The sequence below is a fragment of the Oncorhynchus masou genome, chromosome 15 (genome assembly GCF_036934945.1).
Source record: "Oncorhynchus masou masou isolate Uvic2021 chromosome 15, UVic_Omas_1.1, whole genome shotgun sequence".
NCBI lineage: Eukaryota > Metazoa > Chordata > Actinopteri > Salmoniformes > Salmonidae > Oncorhynchus > Oncorhynchus masou.
In genome coordinates, this window is record NC_088226.1 from 39,435,687 (window position 1) to 39,458,450 (window position 22,764).

The following is a 22,764-nucleotide window of genomic DNA, read 5'->3' on the forward strand; positions in this document are numbered from 1 at the left end:
ATAGAAACTGTTTGGAGGGAGCTGAAAGTTCGTATTGCCCAACGATAGCCCCGAAACCTGAAGGATCTGGAGAAGGTCTGTATGGAGCTATGAATGCCAGGCTTAGTTTCCCAGATTTTTCATAGTGTTCTATTGTTTCCAGTACTTGTCTTATATTATCTCCAATGTATCGTTTATGTAAAAAACCTGTCTGATTAGTATGAATTAATATCCGACAAAACCTTTTTAATTCTATGCGCTATGTATTTGGCCAAAATAATTGGACTGGATCTTTGTAACGATCCTCTGAGTACATCAAAAAAATGGTTTGGTATACCATCCAGCCCAGGAGTTTTATTCAGACATAAAGGCTTTAATTACATCAAGAAGTTCCTCCGCTGTAATTTGGCCATCACATGACTCTTTCTGTACAGCTGTAAATTTTACATTATTAATAGAAAAAAACATACAATTATCTATGGTTAGTGGAGATGGAGGAAACAAAAACATATGCGTTAAAGTACTTTGCTTCCTCTTTTAAAATATTGTTTGTTGAATTATGGGTGACAAGTTTGTAACAAGCAAATTATTTTTGGTAACTTTTATGTTGAGAGAAATGATCAGCTTTTGTTCTCCATATTCTATCCAGTTCGCCTTATTTTTTAAAATATATTTTTCATTAATACTATATTACACTTGATAGAGGCCTCACTACAGACCCTGGTTCGATTCCAGGCTGTATCACAACCGTCTGTGATTCGGAGCCCCATAGGGCGGTGCACAATTGGCCCAGTGTCATCTGGGTTAGGATTAGGCTGGGATAGGTCGTCAATGTAAATAAGAATTTGACTTGCCTATTTAAATAAAGGTAAAAATATATATTTTGAAAATCTTCCTTTAATAAATTCCCCCAATTATTTTTGTTTTTCCTCTAACTTATTCTGTAACTATATGATACCGTTTTTATTGTTATCTATCTGTACTGTTAGTCCCTCTATTTCCTTTGTTAATATGAACTCTTGACCTAAATTGCTTTTGTTTTAAATAAGAGTATTGAATTGCATGGCCTCTAAAGACACATTTAAAAGTGTCCCATACAATATTGGGATGTGTTGTACCTATATTATGTTGGAATAAGTATTTTGTAAATTCTTCTGTCCTGGTTAAAAACAAGTTGTCATCCAATAGACTTTGATGAAATGTCCAATATCCTCGCCCATGTGAAAATTCTATAAGAGTAATGTTTATGGCAATTATTTGATGGTCCGACCACATTCTATCAACATTTTTTATAACCTTTGGTGCCAGCGAGAATGACATAAGTTGTCAAGATGACTAGCTTGACTGAGCCTCCGCTATGTACAGTTGAAGTAGGAAATTTACATACACTTAGGTTGAAGTCATTAACATGTTTTTTTTTCAACCACTCCACAAATTTCTTGTTAACAAACTATAGTTGTGGCAAGTCGGTTTCGCACATCTACTTTGTGCTTGACACAAGTAATTTTTCCAACAATTGTTTACAGACAGATTATTTCACTTATAATTCACTGTATCACAATTCCAGTGGGTCTGAAGTTTACATACACTAAGTTGAATGTGCCCTTAAACAGCTTGGAAAATTCCAGAAAATTATGTCATGGCTGAAGAAGCTTCTGATAGGTTAATTGATATCATTTGAGTCAATTGGAGGTATACCTGTGGATGTATTTCAAGGCCTACCTTCAAACTCAGTGCCTCTTTGCTTGACATCATGAGAAAATCAAAAGAAATAAGCCAAGACCTCAGAAAAAAAATTGTGGACCTCCACAAGTCTGGTTCATCATTGGGAGCAATTTTCAAATGCCTGAAGGTACCACGTTCATCTGTACAAACAATAGTGCACAAGTATAAACACCATTGGACCACGCAGCCAGCTCAGGAAGGAGACGCATTCTGTCTCCTAGAGATGAACATACTTTGGTGCAAAAGGTGCATATCAATCCCAGAACAACAGCAAAGGACCTTGTGAAGATGCTTGAGGAAACGGGTACAAAAGTATCTATATCCACAGTAAAATGAGTCCTATATCGACATAACCTGAAAGGCCACTCAGCAAGGAAGAAACCACTGCTCCAAAACCACCATGAAAAAAACAGACTACTGTTTGCAACCTCACATGGGGATAAAGATCGTACTTTGGCCATAATGGACATCGTTATGTGTGGAGGAAAAAGGGGGAAGCTTGTAAGCTGAAGAACACCATCCCAACCGTGAAGCACGGGGGTGGCGACATCATGTTGTGGCGGTGCTTTGCTGCAGGAGGGTGTGGTGCACTTCACAAAATAGATGGCATCATGAGGTTGGAAAATGATGTGGATATATTGCAGCAACATCTCAAGACATCAGTCAGGAAGTTAACGCTTGGTCATAAATGGCTCTTCCAAATGGACAATGACCCCAAGCATACTTCCAAAGTTGTGGCAAAATGGCTTAAGGACAGCAAAGTCAAGGTATTGGAGTGGTCATCACAAAGCCCTGACCTCAATCCTATAGAACATTTGTGGGCAGAACTGAGAAGTGTGTGTGAGCAAGGAGGCCTACAAACCTGACTCAGTTACACCAGCTCTGTCAGGAGGAATGGGCCAAAATTCACCCAACTTATTGTGGGAAGCTTGTGGAAGGCTACCCGAAACATTTGACCCAAGTTAAACAATTTAAAGGCAATGCTACCAAAAAGTATGTAAACTTCTGATCCACTGGGAATGTGATGAAATAAATCAAATCTGAAATAAATCATTCTCTGTCCTATTATTCTGACATTTCACATTCTTAAAATAAAGTGATGATCCTAACTGACCTTTTACTAGGTTTAAATGTCAAGAATTGTGAAAAACTGAGTTTAAATGTATTTGGCTAAGGTGTATGTAAACTTAAGACTTCAACTGTATATCTCAAGATATTTAAGCCTCCATATATCCACTAGTTCCAATTTATCCATGATATTTGTGATTTCCTTAAGTGCTTGAAGGTGATAGTTTGTAATGTGATTTCCTTTACGATCCATTTAGGTATTTAAAACTGTATTATACAATGGCCGGTTCTAATCCTGAATGTTTAAAACCGCATTCCAGCCGATGTCTATTCCACATGCTACCACTGGCTAAATCTATGACGTTAAAATGCCTATTTACTCTGTTCCATCTGACTGCGCAATCCACTGTTTCATCAGCCCAGTCAAGCAATTTATATACTATAGACATTATCTTACATTTCTTTAAAACTAAAATTTCATTTTTAACGGCAGAGATTTGTTTAAAACTTGCTGCCAGGACACTTCCCGAAAATCGGTCTTCTCGTGAAAACATCTGTAGCGTCCGAACGGTTTTGGCGAGACACAATGGTGTTCTCCGTTTTGCTCTTAAACCCCCACAAGTGTCACAGGATTTATCTGAAGGTAACCCAAGTTAAACCATTTAAAGGCAATGCTACCAAATACTAATTGAGTGCATGTAAACTTTTGACCAACTGGGATTGTGATGAAAGAAATAAAAAGCTGAAATAAATCATTCTCTCTACTATTATTCTGACATTTCACATACTTAAAATAAAGTGGTGATCCTAACTGACCTAAAACAGGGAATTTGTACTAGGATTAAATATCAGGAATTGTGAAAAACTGAGTTTAAATGTATTTGGCTAAGGTGTATGTAAACCTCCGACTTCAACTGTACGTCTGCTGTTAGAACCAGTAAAGGCAGCTTTATCATTCTTGGGTAGAGGAGTTACTTTTGCTTCCCTCCAGGCCTGAGGACAAAGACTTTCCTCTCGGCTCAGATGAAAGATATGACAGATAGGAGTGGCTATAGAGTCAGCTACCAACCTCAGTAGTTTTCCATCTAAGTTGTCAATGCCAGGAGGTTTGTCATTATTATAACAATAATTGTTCCACCTCTCCCACACTAACTTTACAGAATTTGAACTTGCAATTCTTTTCTTTCATTTTTTAAATTTATTTTTATGCATGAATACGATGGCTCTCTGTTGGCATTTCTTGCCTATGTTTGCCCACTTTGCCAATGAAGTAAACATTAAAATAATTGGAAACATTGTCTTTCTGCCCATAATTTCATTTAAAGTCCGGAAGTTTTTCCCATCAGTCTTTATATCATTGATCTTGGCTTCATAATACAGTTTCTTCTTGAGTTTAGTCACAATTTCTCAATTTGCTTTAAGTCAGCCAGTCAGATGTGCAGCCAGACTAATTAGCCACTCCTTTTGCCCCATCTCTTTCAACCATACTGTTTTTCAATTCCTTATCAATCCGTGGAGCCTTAACAGTTCTAACAGTCAGTTTCTTAACAGGTGCATGTTCATCAATAATTGCAAAAAGCAATTTCATTAATACATCAAGTGCAGCGCCTGGATGCTCCTCATTAATCATTTACAGGCAGACAAATTCTGGTATTTTTCCACTAATTGGTATTTTGACCAATCACACCAGAGCATTTTCAGAGCTGATCTGTTGGTTAAAAAAATATATTAATGAAAAAAATATCAGAATTGGGCTGCCTGTCTAAATGCAGCTTATGATGTGCAAAAAGCCTGTAAGTTGTATGGTTTCACATTTTTTATTTATTTTATTTCACCTTTATTTAACCAGGTAGGCAAGTTGAGAACAAGTTCTCATTTACAAGTGCGACCTGGCCAAGATAAAGCAAAGCAGTTCGACACATACAACAACACAGAGTTACACATGGAGTAAAACAAACATACAGTCAATAATACAGTATAAACAAGTCTATATACGATGTGAGCAAATGAGGTGAGATAAGGGAGGTAAAAGCAAAAAATGTTGCATTTCAAGTGGCTAATATGGTGTTGATTTGATCACAATAAATTTAAACATTGAGAGTGTTAACTAATGGGGAAAACACTAGATAGTTGATTGAAGTTCAATCTCGTGCTTGTCTGCACACTGATATTTCTTCTGTGCAGCAGTCCTGGGGGGGCATCGCACCCTGGAGCTTAGTGTTAACATTGGTTATAGGCCTAATAATGATGATTTATTGGTAACAAAAAAAATGTGGTAGACTTAGGTAGGTCGAAATTACTTTACTTTCATATTTAGGCTATACTTGAGTTGTTTGTGTGTTTTGTTAACATTCACATGTTACAGTGTGATTCTCTATCAAGACCTGAGCTAGTGCTTTTAGCACTCTGTCTTATTTCACACAGTAGGGAATTTAACAACAAAAACGTGGCAAGAAATGAAAAAAAAACAAGCTCAATCAAAACCGTCTAACCAATTACAGAGCACTGGTGTTACACCTATCGCTGTTGATCCTCCCACTTCTGTTGACCCACCTACTTTCAGACACACACATAAGAAATTATTTGAGAGATGCAGCGACCCCATGAACCCAAAGGCCCTTACTGCAGCCCCACGGTGTCCATGGCGACAAAATATAAGGGGGTTGGGCGGACGGAAAAAGACTTACACCCACCGGAAGCCATGTCTGCAGCACCAGCAAAAATGAAATTGAACGAATCCAAATTTATTTATGTTATCACTCTAAAATCCCCGCACAAATGTATATTTGGTGCAATGAGAATCGCCCGATATACCTGCTAAACCGCTCGCTGTTATTGGATTCCGTTCAGAGATTTCGTGAAGTAGGTAGCCAAGTGTGAGTGTGAGAAACATCGTTGAGGTTTGTATGAGAGGAGGCAGCGGTGCAGACCCGTTCCCATGGTCTTTTTTTAAAACCTTCGTGAAAATACATATCTAACTAGCAAGCTAAACATGGATCAGTATCACGAGTATTCTTAAGAAATTAGCCAGTATTATTTGTCTACTCATGTCAGTAACTACAGTAGTTAACGGTTTCAGTATGCCCGATCGATGGTTTCGTTGAAGCTTGACAGTGCCTGATTGCAGGCCTGCTTTTTTTCTATCTGGAAATTTCTTGACTGGGGAAAGCCGCCCATACGGGATTTCATGACTTCCTAGCATTAGCCTTTTTCGCTGCATCCCCGACTCAAATGATGCGTGTTGTGTCGTTGCATTGATTTTGGATGATCATATCATCTACTTTTAGCATATCATTTTATTTTTACCCAAACGGTGTATTTTTATGGGATTATCGGTAAATTCGAAGCAAATATGGTGAATTGGAAGCGGCTGCTGCGGGTGTCGAACCGCTCATTTTTGGCCTTAATTTTTTTCTTCTCCATGTCTACGACTGGTCTCTACTTCATATATGTGGCTCCTGGAATAGGTGAGTTTATTATCTTAACATGAACACCTCATTTTGTGTTGTTATCCAAGCTTGTGCCAAGCAAGCTACATTGACATCAACAGGGATGCCATAGACAGTACCGTGTGAAACTGTGGGGATGCTTTCTGCCAGTTTATACTACTGTAGTTTCCTGCTAGCCTAGTTAGATAAGCCATTTAACGTTAGTTAGCTGGATAGCTAGCCATCAGATCCGCTTGCCTACAGCAGTATTCCTGTGTATATTAAGACACTGCGGAGCCGGTGGGAGATATGGCTCGGAAAACGTACCTCAATCCAGGGATGAGAAATGCCTTGTACTCCGAACTGTCCCATTACATCAACTGTCACACCGATTAGATTGAACGATTTATTTAACTAGCAGTCTTTCAGTCTTCGTGGTGTAACAGTTGTGATAATGGGACAATTCGGAGTACAACGTATTTCTCATCCCTGGGTTGAGGTAGGTTTGTTCTACAAGCCATATCTCGCGTCGTGTCCCCGGTGTCTTAATATACACCGGAATGTTGTCCGACCCTAGTTAAGCTGTAAGGAAGCTGGTTGGATCTGCTGGCTAGCGAGATAAAAGCTAGCTAATCGTCCAGGGATCAGTTTACCATTTATTAGGCTTAACTAGTGAACAGATTATTTATCATCTCGATATATAGCTAGATAATCATTTGCATGATTGCATGATAAATGACCTACTTTGGCCGCATTTCCTTCCTGTTCTCCGCTGCCAATGACTGGAACGAATTGCAAAAATCACTGAAGCTGGAGACTTGTATTTGCCTCACTAACTTTAAACATATGCTACCCGAGCATCTAACCGATCGCTGCAGCTGTACATAGCCCATCTGTAAATAGCCCATCCAATATTACTACCTCATCCCCATATTGGTTTATTTACTTTTCTGCTCTTTTGCACACCAGTATTTCTACTTGCACATCATCTGCACATCTATCACTCCAGTGTTAATTTGCTCAATTGTTTAAGTACTTGCTGCTATGGCCTATTTATTGCCTTATTTATTGACTCTTCATGCCATTTGCACACAATGTGTATATACTTTTTCCCCCTCTATTGTGTTATTGACTGTACCCTTGTTTATTCCATGTGTAACTCTGTGTTGTTTGTCGCACTGCTTTGCTTTATCTTGGCCAGGTTGCAGTTGTAAATGAGAACTTGTTCTCAACTAGCCTACATGGTTAAATAAAGGTGATATCATGTTTGTTTTTTAGTTAAAAAAACGTGACGTTATATTGAGCTGCCATTTGGTTGCTGTATTTGGATTTAACTGATTATTCACTAGGTCTAACTTAGTAGATTTACACCTAGCAGCAATCTCCTATGAATATCTGCCATGCTGTTAAACCATGCCATGGTGGGAAGGGATATGGAGTTGCTGACAGCCAGCAAGTAGAGCCACATAATCAACACTGATAACCATCTAGTTGTGTGGTTTAGTAGCTAGGTAGTGTACATCTGATAGGCCTATATGTATATTCACATGAACCGAGTTACCTTGCTCACCTTGAATAAGATCCATGTTTATGCCATTAATCCAATCAGCCGATGCTTAGTAAGATGGCAAATATGCCAGCTTTTCCCAAGTCAGTCATGTCTTGAAACAGTTTTGTTTCTTTGCTGAGCGTATTAGTAGTCCCAGGGGTGAAATCCCTACAGCATATCAGCAGCTAAAATTAATTGGGCCTTTGTCTGAAGCAACACAGGAAAAGGGTGTTAGCTTTTATTTACACCTGGTGAACCAGGCTTATATCTGTAGTTACAACGCTGTCACTTCGAATGGTAGTGTTTTGGCTACTGCGAGACCATAAGGATCATGTTATGGACATGGTGCTGTTCAAAGGAGGCTGGTGGGAGGAGTTATAGGAGGATGGGCTCATTGTAATGGCTGGAATAGAATCAGTGGAACTGTATCAAACGCATCAAAAACATGTAAACCACATGATTGACTCGGTTCCATTAATTTTTGTCCAGCCATTACAATGAGGAAGTCCTCCGATAGCTCCTCCCACCAGCTGCCACTAGTGCTGCTATAATATACAATCTTCTGCAGCACTATTTTGAACAGGACAACACAAGACAGCCAGGCGACTATCCTGGTCCCAGATTTGTTTGTGCTGTTCAGCCAATGTCCTATAGAACAGAAATTACCATTACCGAACAGACATTGTATATTAGAAATCATGTTTACCAACAGTAAATGTATTACTGGTGTTAACATCCCCACGGCATCTACAATGGATTAGTCCACTCAGACAGTGTGAATCAGACAAGTGTCTCGTGTGCCATAAATCATTTTTATATATTTTCCACTGCTCCAAAAAAAACTAGGTTGACCAAAAGCCTAACGACCAAACAATCGACTACTGTATATACAATAGTATGTGGACACCCCTGTAAATTAGTGGAGCATGCCCAGGCGTTGTAGGGAGGTCATACAGGCATGTGGAGGCCACACACACTACCGAGCCTCATTTGGACTTGTTTTAAGGACATTACATCAAAGTTGGATCAGCCTGTAGTGTGGTTTTCCACTTTAATTTTGAGTGTGACTCCAAATCCAGACCTCCATGGGTTGATACATTTGATTTCCATTGATAGTGGAATGTGCTGACAACAATCACACACAAATTATGTAAAGAAAAAAGTATTTAATAAGAATATTTAATTAATTCAGATCTAGGATGTGTTATTTTAGTGTTCCCTTTTAGTGTTCCCTTTATTTTTTTGAGCAGTGTATATGGGTTTTAACTAGGGATGCAAGATATATCGGTGAGCATTTTTAGGAATCGGACGATTTTCACTAAAAATGCCAACATCGCGTCGGCCCGATGTCTAGTTTAACGCTGATGACCAGAACTGAAGTCAAAGCTGAAGTGCATACCTACAGTGGGGCAAAAAAGTATTTAGTCAGCCACCAATTGTGCAAGTTCTCCCACTTAAAAAGATGAGGCATGTAATTTTCATCATAGGTACACTTCAACTATGACAGACATGAGAGATGACGTAATGACGGCACTAAAAATACAGCGCTACATAGAACAAAAGCAGAAATACTAAGCGCACTCTTCCAACAAGTTGAGCAGTCATTTGAAAGAGTAAGAACATTTCAGCAAGACAACTCCAATGCGAAACCCATTAACGCCAAGATAATGGGGTTCATTATGCTATGGGCGTCACGACTGACATTTGGACCAGTGACGGCAGCCCTATGAGCATGCTAAGTATGATGGCACAGTGGGTGACAAGGATTATGTACTGAGGAAAGCCATATTGCATGCTCAATGTGCTGGTTCTCATACCGCTGCTGCCATTTCAATGGCATTTGAGAGCATGTTTGGAACTTTGAGACATGAACACACTCCTAGCGGCATTCGAACAACTGACTTGAGAAATAAGCTAATCAACTGCATCTGCAGCAGGCTTGATTCCGTTTGTCATGGCATTGAAACGCCTGCTCAACAAAACTGCCGAAACATAGAAATGTACTCGATGCTGTGAACAAGCGATTCGGTGGTGTTTTCTCTGAGCCTCTTTACTGTGCTCGATGCTAGGTACAAGGAACGCTACTTCGATGCAGACAAGGAACGCTACTTCGATGCAGACAAGAAACAGGGTTTACGTGATATGCCTGCTACTCAGTCCCAGAAGATAGAATATAATTAGTAGATTTGGATAGAGAACACTCTAAAGTTCCCCAAAACTGTTAAAATAATGTCTGTGAGTATAACAGAACTGATATGGCAGGTGAAAATCCAACCAGGAAGTACTATTATTTTGAAAGGCTGTTTTTCCATTGAAAGCCTATCCACCATACAAAGACTTAGGACCCAGTTCACGAGCTCTGTGCCTTCCTCAAGATGTGACCAGTCTTTAGGCATTGTTTCAGGCTTTTACTCTGAAAAATGAGTGAGATGCACCACTTTCAATCAGTGGCCAGTGGAAATTTCCATTCATCAGCCATGCGCCCTGATGGTGAACGCACCTTTCTTGTTTATCCTTTCCTATTGACAAAGCTTTTGTCCCGTTGAAATATTGATTATATATGACAAAAACAACCGGATGGTTGATTTTAACTTAAGGTATAGGGGGCAGTATTTTCACTTTTGTATAAATAGTGTGCCCAATTTCAACTTCCTGCTACTCATGCCAATAATATAAGATATGCATATTATTAGTAGATTTGGATAGAAAACACTCTGAAGTTTCTAAAACTGTTTGAATCATGTCTGTGAGTTTAACAAGACATTTGTTGTGGTTGAAAAATGAGTTTTACTGACTCCAACCTATGTAAACTTCAACTGTATATGTATCTCTATCTCAGCAAAAAAAAAAGAAACGTGGCCAGAAACAAAGCACTTTCTTCTGAAACTCGTCAGTCTATTCTTGTTTTGAGAAATGAAGGCTATACCATGCATGAAATTGCCAAGAAACTGAAGATCTCGTACACCACTGTGTACTACTTCCTTTACAGAACAGCGTGTACTGGCTCTAACCAGAATAGAAAGATTGGGAGGCCCCGGTACACACCTGAGCAAGAGGACAAGTACATTAGTGTCTATTTTGAGTCCTCAACTGGCAGCTTCATTAAATAGTACCCGTAAAACACCAGTCTCAACGTCAACAGTGAAAAGGCGACTCTGAGATGCTGGCCTTCTAGGCGGAGTTTCAAAGAAAAAGCCATATCTCGGACTGTCCAATAAAAAGAAAACATTAAGATGGGCAAAAGAACCGACACTGGACAGAGGATCTCTGCCTAGAAGTCCAGCATCCCGGAGTTGCCTCTTCACTGTTGACTTTGAGACTGATGTTTTTTTTGTGTTCATATTTTCAGTTTGGAACCTTTCTGTTTAGTGGGGTGATAGCCTAGTCTAACCACTTTTAAACGGCACTAGCAGTTCGCAAAGTAGCTTAGGCGAATAGTAGACTGGACGCAATTATTCCAAAACTGCAGCTCATTGTTGGAATGTGTATTTTCCTACTTCAATCAGTCCATTTTGAATTTGTTAAAACTTGTCATTTTGCAAGGAATGTAAATTGTGTATCCCACCGTTTTTCTAGTCTATTTCTGTAGGTCTAACAGGAGCTTGTGTACACTCAGCACGGGTGTGTAGAGGGAGCGGTCAGAACACATTGGTGAGAGAGGCATTGAGGATGAAGGGAATTTAGGGAATAGTGATGCTTGGTTTCTTTTTTGTTCTGCCCCGAAAAGCACATGTAATGGAACAAAACTTTATTTTTCGGGACAAGCCACAAAACACATCTACCAAGTAGTTTTACTGTTTTTTTTGTTTTTTTTAAATCTCTGGTTAAAAATGTTGTTTTGAGTACTGGAAAAGACATTCATTTGCGACATTCAGTTTAAATAACATTGTCTTGTAATTCCGTTACCAAAAGACCACGTATCTTTATGATATTTTCTCATTCCTCTTTGTCGTGAGGGACGATACTGAAAGTTCAGAAGTAGCAAGTAAAGGTAGACCTACCAATTTAGTGTTTTTACTGATATCAAGTTTTAGTGATTAAAACCTGTAATTCTGTTACCGTAATTGAATTATGGAAAAATGTGAAATGTAATTACTGCAATTAAGCTACAATGGGAAATCCTAGTACTGACAAAACACAGTTGGGTCACCTGCTACTGTCCTGCCTTCAACTAGCATACTTATATTCAGCTCATAATGGGTTTTTTCTCTTTTTGTGGTCAAAGCAAGACTGTGAAATAGTCTGGACAACCTCTCACGCTTCCTCTCGCTCTGACGCTCTCTCTCGAATGTCTCTTACTAACACCTACCATGACGCGTACCACCTATCCTTTTTCCATTTACTGTAACAAGCATCCTCACCCACTGAGCACTGACCAACATCAAATCAAATGATATTAGTCACATGCGCTGAATACAACCGATATAGACCTTACAGTGAAATGCTTACTTACGAGCCCCTAACCAACAATGCAGTTAAATAACAACATACGAATAAGAAAAAGAAGTAACAGGTAATTAAAGAGCCGCAGTAAAATAACAATAGTGAGACTATATACAGGGGGGTACCAGTACATAGTCAATGTGTGGGGGCACCGGTTAGTTGAGGTAATATGTACATGTAGGTAGAGTTATTAAAGTGACTGCGTAGATGATAACAACAGAGTAGCAGTGGTGTAAAAGAGGGGGCGTGTGCAATAGTCCGCGTAGCCATTTGATTAGGTGTTCAGGAGTCTTATGGCTTGGGGGAAGAAGCTGTTTAGAAGCCTCTTGGACCTAAACTTGGCGCTCCAATACCGCTTGTCGTGCGGTAGCAGAGTGAAATAGTCTATAACTAGGGTAGCTGGAGTCTTTGACAATTTTTAGGGCCTCTCTCTGCCACCGCCTGGTGTAGAGGTCCTGTGTGGCAGGAAGCTTGACCCCAGTAATGTACTGGGCCGTTCGCACTACCCTCTGTAGTGCCTTGCGGTCGGAGGCCGAGCAGTTGCCATACAAGGCAGTGATGCAACCTGTCAGTATACTCAATGTCCATGGATGTTGAAATTTGGTCAGTCCGCCCTGGCAGGACCAAATCTGAACCAATCATAGATGTCTGTTTCGCAAGTTTGGAAAGTACAATACAGTAGAGTACAGAACAGTAGAGTAAAGCACACGAGTGCAGTATAATGCACTGTACTGTGCTGTACTGTGTTCAAACTTGTGAAACATAGATGTCCGTGATTGGTTTCAGATTTGGTCTGGTCCAGACCAACCAAATGTGGTCTTTTGTATATTTCTACCTTTAACTATTCAGGATACATCACAATGAAGAAAATTAATTCATATCCATAATGTTTTTCTCTATAATACTGATCAAGGACCCATGATGTTATTCTGTAACCATAATTACGTTACTGTATCTAAGTCCACTTCATATACTGTAGTTCAATAACCAGAATATCTATATAAAAAAATATATATAACTCAAGGTGTCACGTCATAGCTGACACCACATTCTTTCTGCAGATATCGTTGAATCTTAATTCGGAGCAGATATTCTTTGGAAAATGTGATCTCAAATTATTCTACCATAATTCTGTTACCAGACTTTGCATCTGCACAGTTCTTCTTGTAAAGATTTTTGTTTGTTGAAATTGTTCAAAGCAGTCCTCGTGCGTAGTTATACAACAGCTATTTTATAAAAGGTTTATTTATTAGTCAACATTTGTAGGCTTTTCATTTCACTTTGACGTTATGGAGCATTTTGTGTAGACAGATTGTCATTTATCTTATTTAAATCCGACTTTGTAATACAACAATGTGGAAAAACTCCAGGTGGTGAATACTTATGATACCCACTGAACAAATAAACACATTTCAAAGTGCTTGAAAAGCAAAACAAACATCAATTAAAGTTTGAATAACATGAGTATAGGTTTGGATTTAAGAAGTTTTGAGTAGTGCAATCCTCCAACAGATGGCGAGACAGTCAAGTACAAGGCTTGAGCAGAGGGAGGTTCAGGTGGTCAACAGGGGGAGCTGAGCAGCTAGATCAGGTCTTCTGGGCGCGGGCAGGTACAGAACTACCAAAATAAAGGAAACCCCAACGTTATGTCTGAATAGGGTATTGGGTCACCACGAGCGAGAACCGCTTCAATGCACCATGGCATAGATTCTACATGTCTGGATCTCTATTGGAGGGATCCGACACCATTCCTCCACAAGAAATTTGTTGACGGCTCCAGATTCTCCCATAAGTTTAATTGGGTTGATATCTGGGGACTGAGACGGCCATTGCATATGGTTTACATCGTTTTTATGCTCATCAAACCGTTCATTGACCACTTGTGCCCTGTGGATGGGGGAATTGTCATCCTATGGGGGTGTAGCCACTATAACCAAAATAATGGCCTGCCGAGCATTTTATACATGACCCTAAGCATGATGGGATGTTAATTTACTCAGGATCCACACCTGTGTGAAGCACCTGCTTTCAATATACTTTGTATCCCTCATTTACTCAAGTGTTTACCTTATTTTGGCAGATACCTGTCGCTCAAGGCATCTCGTCCTCCACATTTCCACAGCGTAGCTATGTGACAACTGTCTGAGAACAAAAACAAATTTCAAATGTATGTCCTCCTACCAGTACTAGAAGGATTAGGACTAGATTGTTTTGTTTTTGATAACATCAAAAAGGTAAACCACTGCCAGCTATATGTGTAGTATAGTAGACAGACATGGGGAAAATACCATTTTAATATAGGCCTAGTAATATCTGAGAAGGTCAGTAGGTCTGGAGAATGCGTTTTCATCCTCTGAGCCGTCGAACACCAGCTTTCTTTTTCATATCCTGTGGAAGTCCCATAGGTTATCCTCTGTTTAATATCCCATATTATTCCTGAGTATCTGTTTTTTAATATCAGATGTGTATGTCCAGTATCTGAGACAGTGTCACTATGTAGGCTAACAAGATGATAATGCTGGATTATATGGTCAATTGGTCAGTCATTATTAGTCAGATATGGTCAGCACAGAGAGCGTGGTGTACGATGACACACACACACCTCATCGGGAGTGTGTGTCTGTGACAGTGGACTGTGCTTTTGCATTGCTTTACATAAGTGTGGTACCACCCAAGTTGTGGTGAAAGGGCACAGCACTGACCCTGATATGCAAATGTTAGGTGATTCAGACTCTGAGATTAGCCTACCTGTCCAATCTAATAATTTAATTTTATTGTAATACTCTCTTGTTAAATCTGATTCGGTCTCTAATAACAGTAACAAGGGGATATTTGCTGGGATACAGGCTAGTCAGATATGTTGGTTGAAATCTGGTTATTTAGCCTCAGAAGGCTTCTCAAAACTAGGCTTCTGTGAATGTATTAGTTGGTAGAGCTGGACAATATGGCCAAAATATCATATTACTAATAGTTTTTTAATACATTTGACAGTGACTATTTAGTTGTTATATAAGAAAATTTCTAAATATGCTTTGAGTAGTTCATGACCCAAGGGTGGCAACACACACATAATGTGATTTCAATGGGGGCTTTCTCCATTTATACTCCCAACAAAAATCATTTTCTTATTTCCACACTGTGCCACGTGTCATGATATGGGCCAAATCTAGTCCTAGTTGAATTAATTGGTGAATTTTTGGAGTTGCACATCACATTTAACAAAGCAAACATTGAAATACCATTATAGAAAGTAAAGTAAAAACTCATACCGGTCCGTGCATCAGTACCGGTATATTGGAAAATACGGTATACCGCCCAGACCTATTAGATGGTGTTTCAGTGTAATGGACTCTTAGTGCTTGACCGGTCCTCTGTAATGGTTGATATATCAGATGGTGTGCGGGGCTGGGAGTGTGTGGTGTCTGTGTGAGTTTGTGTAATTTTATTTGGTGCCCGTGTTCGTCATTGATGAGATGGGTGTGTGAGTTGATGAGATGCTTGAGTGTGTAACCTTAGCTGATGAAGTGTGTGCCCTGGCTGTTTTGCTGCAGTAGTGGTAAATGTTAAATGAATCCGAGCCCTTAGCAGCCTCTAGGCTGTGAGTGGGACTGAGACTGCGTCCTGAATAGACACAACTTTTGACTGGGGCCTATAGGGTGAGGTGCGCTATATAAGGAATAGGTCTCTATTTAGGACGTAGCCAGAGACCGGGATTTCCTGCCGCTTATCTCGCCTCCCTGTGTCTCATCACTGTTAGCTGCTAGGACGGAGTTAAACCGTGGCAATGGGTGTCAGCTGAGGTTGTTCCTTTATGGCCAAGAGACTGGGGGAGGGAAAGCTTTTACGCTGACGACATGAGCAGTCAGCAAATTTACTGTTGTGGACTGGTACGTGAGGGGGGTGTAATTGAACCAGTCAGACTAAAGTGATTGCACTCTCTTTCCTTTTGTCCCTCTCTTTCCTATGACTCTCTCCCTCCTTTTCCTCACCCTCCCCTCCTGCTCTCCCTGTCTCAATCCCTCTCTCCAGCCAACACCTACTTCTTCATGGTGCAGGCCCAGGGCATCATGTTGAGGGATAATGTGAGGACCATTGGTCAGATGATCAGACTCTACACCAATAAGAACAGTACTCTCAACGGCACAGGTGAGTTTGGTAGGAGGTGAGCCAGCTACTATGAGGGTAGTAGACAAGACAGCACTTTAACCAACATGACACGATGGGCAGCCAAAAATCACAAGATTGGCCCTCGCTCAAATTCTAAAAATCAAAGAAAATGTTATTGTTCACATACACATGGTTAGCAGATGTTAATGAGTGTAGCAAAATGCTTGTGCTTTCGACAGTGCATTAATATCGAATAAGTAATCTTAACAATTCCACAACAACTACCTAATACACACATCTAAAGGGATGAAATAAGAATATGTCCATATAAATATATGGATGAGTGATGGCTGAGGGCCGTAGGCAAGATGTAATAGATGGTATAAGATACTGTGTATACAGATGAGCAATGTAAGATGCATTGTTAAAGTGGCATTATTTAAAGTGACTAGTGATCAATTTATTAAAGTGGCCAATGATTTGAGTCTGTATGTAGCCAGCAGCCTCTGAGTTAGTGATTGCTGTTTTACAGTCTGATGCCCTTGAGATGGAAGCTGTTTTTCAGACTCTCGGTCCCAGTTTTGTTGCACCTGTACTGACCTCGCCTTCTGGATGGTAGCGGGGTGAACAGGGAGTGGCTCGGGTGGCTGTTGTCCTTGATGATCTTTATGGCCTTCCTGTGACATCGGGGGCTGTAGGTGTCCTGGAAGGTAGGTAGTTTGCCCCTCCTGATGCGTTGTGCAGACCGCACCACCCTCTGGAGAGCCTTGCCGTTGAGGGAGGTGCAGTTGCCGTACCAGGCTGTGCTACAGCCCGACAGGATGTTCTCAATTGTGCGTCTGTCAAAGTTTCGAGTTTTTAGGTGACAAGCCAAATTTCTTCAGCCTTCTGAGGTTGAAGAGGCGCTGTTGCACCTTCTTCAACACACACTCTGTGAGTGGACCATTTGTTTGTCTGTAATGTGTACGCTGAGGAACTGTGGATAGTGAGGTGCTTCCTCTGCCATCTCCTTCGTTTTGTTGACGTTGAGTGAGAGGATGTTTTCCTGACACCGCACTCCGTGTGCCCTCACCTCCTCCCTATAGGCTGTCTCGCTGTTGATGGTAGTCAAGCCCACTACTGTAGTGTCGTCTGCAAACTTGATGATTTGAGTTGGAGGCGTGCATGGCCACGCAGTATTTGGTGAACAGGGAGTACACTTGGGCCTGAGCACGCACCCTTGTGGGGCCCCGGTGTTGAGGATCAGCGAAGTGGAGATATTGTTTCCTACCATAGCCACCTGGGGGCTGCCCATCAGAAAGTCAAGGACCCAATTGCACAGGGCGGGGTTGAGACCCTGGGCCTCAAGCTTAATGATGAGCTTGGAGGGTACTATGGTGTTAAATGCTGAGTTGTAGTCAATTAACAGCATTCTAACATGAGTATTCCTCTTATCCAGATGGGATAGGGCTGTGGTATGGCGATTGCATCATCTGTGGACCTATTGGGGCAGTAAGCAAATTTGAAGTGGGTCTCGGGTGGCCGGTAAATTGAAGGTGATATGATCCTTGACTTGCCTCTCAAAGCACTTCATGATGACAGAAGTGAGTGCTACGTGGCGATAGTCATTTAGTTCAGTTACCTTTGCCTTCTTGGGTACAGGAACAATGGTGGCCATCTTGAAGCATGTGGGGAGAGCAGACTTGGATAGGGAGTGATTGAATATGTCCGTAAACACACCAGCCAGCTGGTCTGTGCATACTCTGAGGACGTGGCTAGGGATGCCGTATGGGCTGCCAGCCTTGTCAGGGTTAACACGTTTAAATGTCTTACTCACATCGGCCACGGAGAAGGAGGGGAAGCCCGCAGTCCTTGGTAGCCAGCTGTGTCGGTGGCAGTTGTTTGATTGCCTTGCGGAGGGAATAACTACACTGTTGATATTTGGCCATATTCCCAGTCATCTTTCCATGGTTAAATGCTGTGGTTTGCGTTGAATGGTTATAGTCATGGGTACATCCTGTTTGAGTTTCTGCCTATAGGACGGCAGGAGCAAAATGGGGTCGTGGTTGGATTTGCCGAAGGGAGAGCGGGGGAGGGCCTTGTATGCATTGCGGAAGTTAGAGTAGTAGTGGTCCAGTGTACTGCCCACACGAGTGCTTCAATCATTATGTTGATAGAATTTAGGTTGCCTTGTTCTCAAGTTTGCTTTGTTAAAATCCCAAGCTACAATAAATGCAGCCTCAGGATATATGTTTTCCAGTGAAGTTCCTTGAGGGCCGTTGTGGTATCTGCTTGAGTGGGAGATATGCACAGCTGGGATTATAACTGACAATAATTCTCTTTGGCGATAATATGGTCGGCATTTGATTTGTAAGGAATTATAGGTGTGGTGGACAGAGATTCTTTAGTTCCTGTATGTTATTTGTATTTACTATGGATCTCCATTAGCTTCTGCCAAAGCAGCAGCTACTCTTCCTGGGGTCCAGCAAAATCAAGGCAGTTTATGATTACACCATGAGTCGTTAATCATGAAGCACACACCCCCGCCCTTATTCTTACCAGAGAGATGTTTATATCTGTTGGCGTGACGCATGGAAGAAACCCGGTGGCTGTACTGACTCCAACAACATTCAAAGAGAGCCATGTTTCCATGAAACAGAGAATGCTACAATCTGTCTCTCTGGAAGGCAACCCTTGTCCTAATTTCGTCCACCTTGCTGGGAAAGTCGTATTCCTGGGTGTAATGTTGGTAAGTTGACGTCACTCTTATATCCAATAGTTCATCCTGGCTGTATGTAATAACACTTAAGATTTTCTGGGCTAAAAATGTAGGAAATAATACATAAAAAACACTACTGCATAATTTCCTAAGGACTCGAAGCGAGGTGACCATCTCTGTTGGCGCCATCTTGCCAAGTACTAAAGGGACTGCAGTTGGTACTATTTTCCTTCTGAGGTTCTTGTGATTTTTGGCTGGACTTTGTCACGTTGGTCGAACTGCCGTCCACTCCACCTCCTGTCTTAACCAGTTAACTTTTTAATTTTGCTCTATACTCCAGCATTTTGGATTTCATATTGAATGTTTCATATGAGGAAACAGTACAGAATGTCACCTTTTTTTAATTTGAGGGTATTTTCAAACATATGTTTTACCGTTTTAGAAATTAAAGCACTATCTACTCCCCCCCCATTTCGAGGTGCCATAAGTATACTGAACAAAAATTATCAGCACAACATGCAACCATTTCAAAGAATTTACTGAGTTACAGTTCATATAAGGAAGTCAGTCAATTGAAATAAATTAATTTGGCCCTAATCTATGGATTTCACATGACTGGGTAGGGGTGCAGCCATGGGTGGCCTTTGTAGGGCATAGGCCCATCCACTGGGGAGCCAGGCCCAGCCACAAAAGGGCTTTATTACAGAAAAATACTCCTGTAGGCACAGCAAGCTTGTGACGACAAACTTGTTAGATGAAAATATTTTTATTTAACTCGGCAAATCAGTTATGAGCAAATTCTTATTTACAATGAGGGCCAAACCCAGACTAACCTGGGCCAATTGTGCGCCACCCTGTGGGACTCCCAATCACGGCCGGATGTGATACACCCTGGATTCGAACCAGGTACTACAGTGAAGATTCTTGCACTGAGATGCAGTGTCTAAGACCACTGCGCCACTCGGGAGCAATATAAATGATTGGTAAATAATATATTGTCATTTGAGACACTGTTATTGTAAATAAGAATAGAATATATTTCTGAGCACTTCCTACAGTGGGGAGAACAAGTATTTGACACCGTGCCAATTTTGTAGGTTTCCCTACTTACAAAGCATGTAGAGGTCTGTAATTTTTATCACAGGTACACTTCAACTGTGAGAGGGAATCTAAACCAAAAATCCAGAAAATCACATTGTATGATTTTTAAGTAATTAATTAGCATTTTATTGCATGACATAAGTATTTGATCAACTACCAACCAGTAAGAATTTCGGCTCTCACAGACCAGTTAGTTTTTCTTTAAGAAACCCTCCTGTTCTCCACACATTACCTGTATTAACTGCACCTGTTTGAACTCGTTACCTGTATAAAAGACACCTGTCCACACACTCAGTCAAACAGACTCCAACCTCTCCACAATGGCCAAGACCAGAGAGCTGTCTAAAGACATCAGGGATAAAATTGTAGACATGCACAAGGCTGGGATGGGATACAGGACAATAGGCAAGCAGCTTGGTGAGAAGGCAGCAACTGTTGGCGCAATTATTAGAAAATGGAAGAAGTTCAAGATGAAGGTCAATCACTCTCGGTCTGGGGCTCCATGCAAGATCTCACCTCATGGGGCATCAATGATCATGAGGAAGGTGAGGGATCAGCCCAGAACTACACGGCAGGACCTGGTCAATAACCTGAAGAGAGCTGGGACCACAGTCTCAAAGAAAACCATTAGTAACACACTATGCCATCATGGATTAAAATCCTGCAGCGCACGCAAGGTACCCCTGCTCAAGCCAGCGCATGTCCAGGCCCGTCTGAAGTTTGCCAATGACCATCTGGATGATCCAGAGGAGGAATGGGAGAAGGTCATGTGGTCTGATTAGACCAAAAAGCTCTATTTTTTGTCTCAACTCCACTCACCGTGTTTGGAGGAAGAAGAAGGATGAGTACAACCCCCAAGAACACCATCCCAACCGTGAAGCATGGAGGTGGAAACATCATTCTTTGGGGATGCTTTTCTGCAAAGGGAACAGGACGACTGCACCGTATTGAGGGGAGGATGGATGGGGCCATGTATCGCGAGATCTTGGCCAACAACCTCCTTCCCTCAGTAAGAGCATTGAAGATGGGTCGTGGCTGGGTCTTCCAGCTTGACAACGACCCGAAACACACAGCCAGGGCAACTAAGGAATGGCTCTGTAAGAAGCATCTCAAGGTCCTGGAGTGGCCTAGCCAGTCTCCAGACCTGAACCCAATAGAGAATCTTTGGAGGGAGCTGAAAGTCCATATTGCCCAGCGACAGCACCGAAACCTGAAGGATCTGGAGAAGCTCTGTATGGAGGAGTGGGCCAAAATCCCTGCTGCAGTGTGTGCAAACCTAGTCAAGAACTACAGGGAACGTATGACCTCTGTAATTGCAAACTAGGCTTTCTATACCAAATATTAAGTTCTGCTTTTCTGCTTTTCTGATCAAATACTTATGTCATGCAATAAAATGCAAATTAATTACTTACAAATCATACAATGTGATTTTCTGGATTTTTGTTTTAGATTCTGTCTCTCACAGTTGAAGTGTACCTATGATAAAAAAAATTACAGACCTCTATATGCTTTGTAAGTTGGAGACACTGCCGATTTTGCAGATTATCAAATACTTGTTCTCCCCACTGTATATTGTGGATGCTCGCATGATAATCATGAATGAATTGTGAATAATGAGGAGTGAGAAAATCAGAGGCATAAATATAATACACTCCCATGTTATTGTTAATCGTGAGATGTTAAGATGTCTTGGTGGAATGATCTTTGTGCCTCAAACTTCCTCACTCATCATTCAAGATTATATGTAATCATGGTAGCATCCACATTAATGTAGAAATGTTCAGAAACCTATTCTTATTTACAATATAAATGACTCAAATTACAAAATACACGATTTAACAGTCATTTCTATTGGCCACAACATAATCTGAAATACAATCTGTAAATGCACCCAACAAGATTGTAGAGTCACCAGCTTGATGTAATCATTGTGCTAGGTATTTGGGATCCATTACAAAACTTTTAAAACACACAAACATTGCCTTCGGAAAGTATTCAGACCCCTTGACTTTTTCAACTTATGTTCTAGCCTTGTTCTAAAATGGGTTAAATTAACATGTTTCCTCATCAATCTACACACAATACCCCATAATGACAAAGCTAAAATGGGTTTTTAGACATTTTTGCAAATGTATTAATGATAAAAAAAAGATACATTATTTACAAAAGTATTCAGACCCTTTCCTATGAGACTCGAAATTAAGTTCAGGATGCATTTTGTTTATATAAATCATCCTTGATGTTTTTACAAATTGTAGTCCACCTGTTGTAAATTATATTGGTTGGACATGATTTGGAGAGGCACACACCTGTCTATGTAAGGTCCCACAGTTGACTGCATATCAGAGCAAAAAGCCTCTTAGTCGAAGGAATTGTCTGTAGAGCTCCGAGACAAGACTGTCGAGGCACTGATCTGGGCAAGGGTACCAAAACATTTCTGTAGCATTGATGGTCCCCAAGAACACAGTGTCCTCCATTCTTAAATGGAAGAAGTTTGGAACCACCAAGAGTCTTTCTTGAGCTGGCTGGCAGGCCAAACTGAGCAATCGGGAGAGAAGGGCCTTGGTCAGGGAGGTGACCTAGAACCCAATGGTCAATCTGACAGGGCTCCAGAGTTCCTCTGTAGAGATGGGAGAACCTTCTAGATGGAAAACCATCTCTGCAGC

General features: G+C 40.9%; 1 protein-coding gene across 2 annotated transcripts in view; it reads left to right on the top strand.

Annotated features, from left to right (window-relative positions):
- The first annotated feature begins 5,463 nt into the window (after nt 1-5,463).
- LOC135556238 (beta-1,4-galactosyltransferase 6-like) overlaps nt 5,464-22,764 on the top strand; it is a 38,690-nt gene continuing 21,389 nt past the window's right edge. The window contains exons 1-2 of one of the 2 annotated variants that reach the window (XM_064989257.1): nt 5,464-6,239; nt 16,222-16,338. In XM_064989257.1, coding sequence (XP_064845329.1) covers nt 6,125-6,239; nt 16,222-16,338 — 232 coding nt within the window. In that variant the 5' untranslated portion in view covers nt 5,464-6,124. Of the gene's footprint in view, nt 6,240-16,221; nt 16,339-18,840; nt 19,028-22,764 lie in introns of those variants that run through there. The other variant, XM_064989258.1, reaches the window with a different exon arrangement.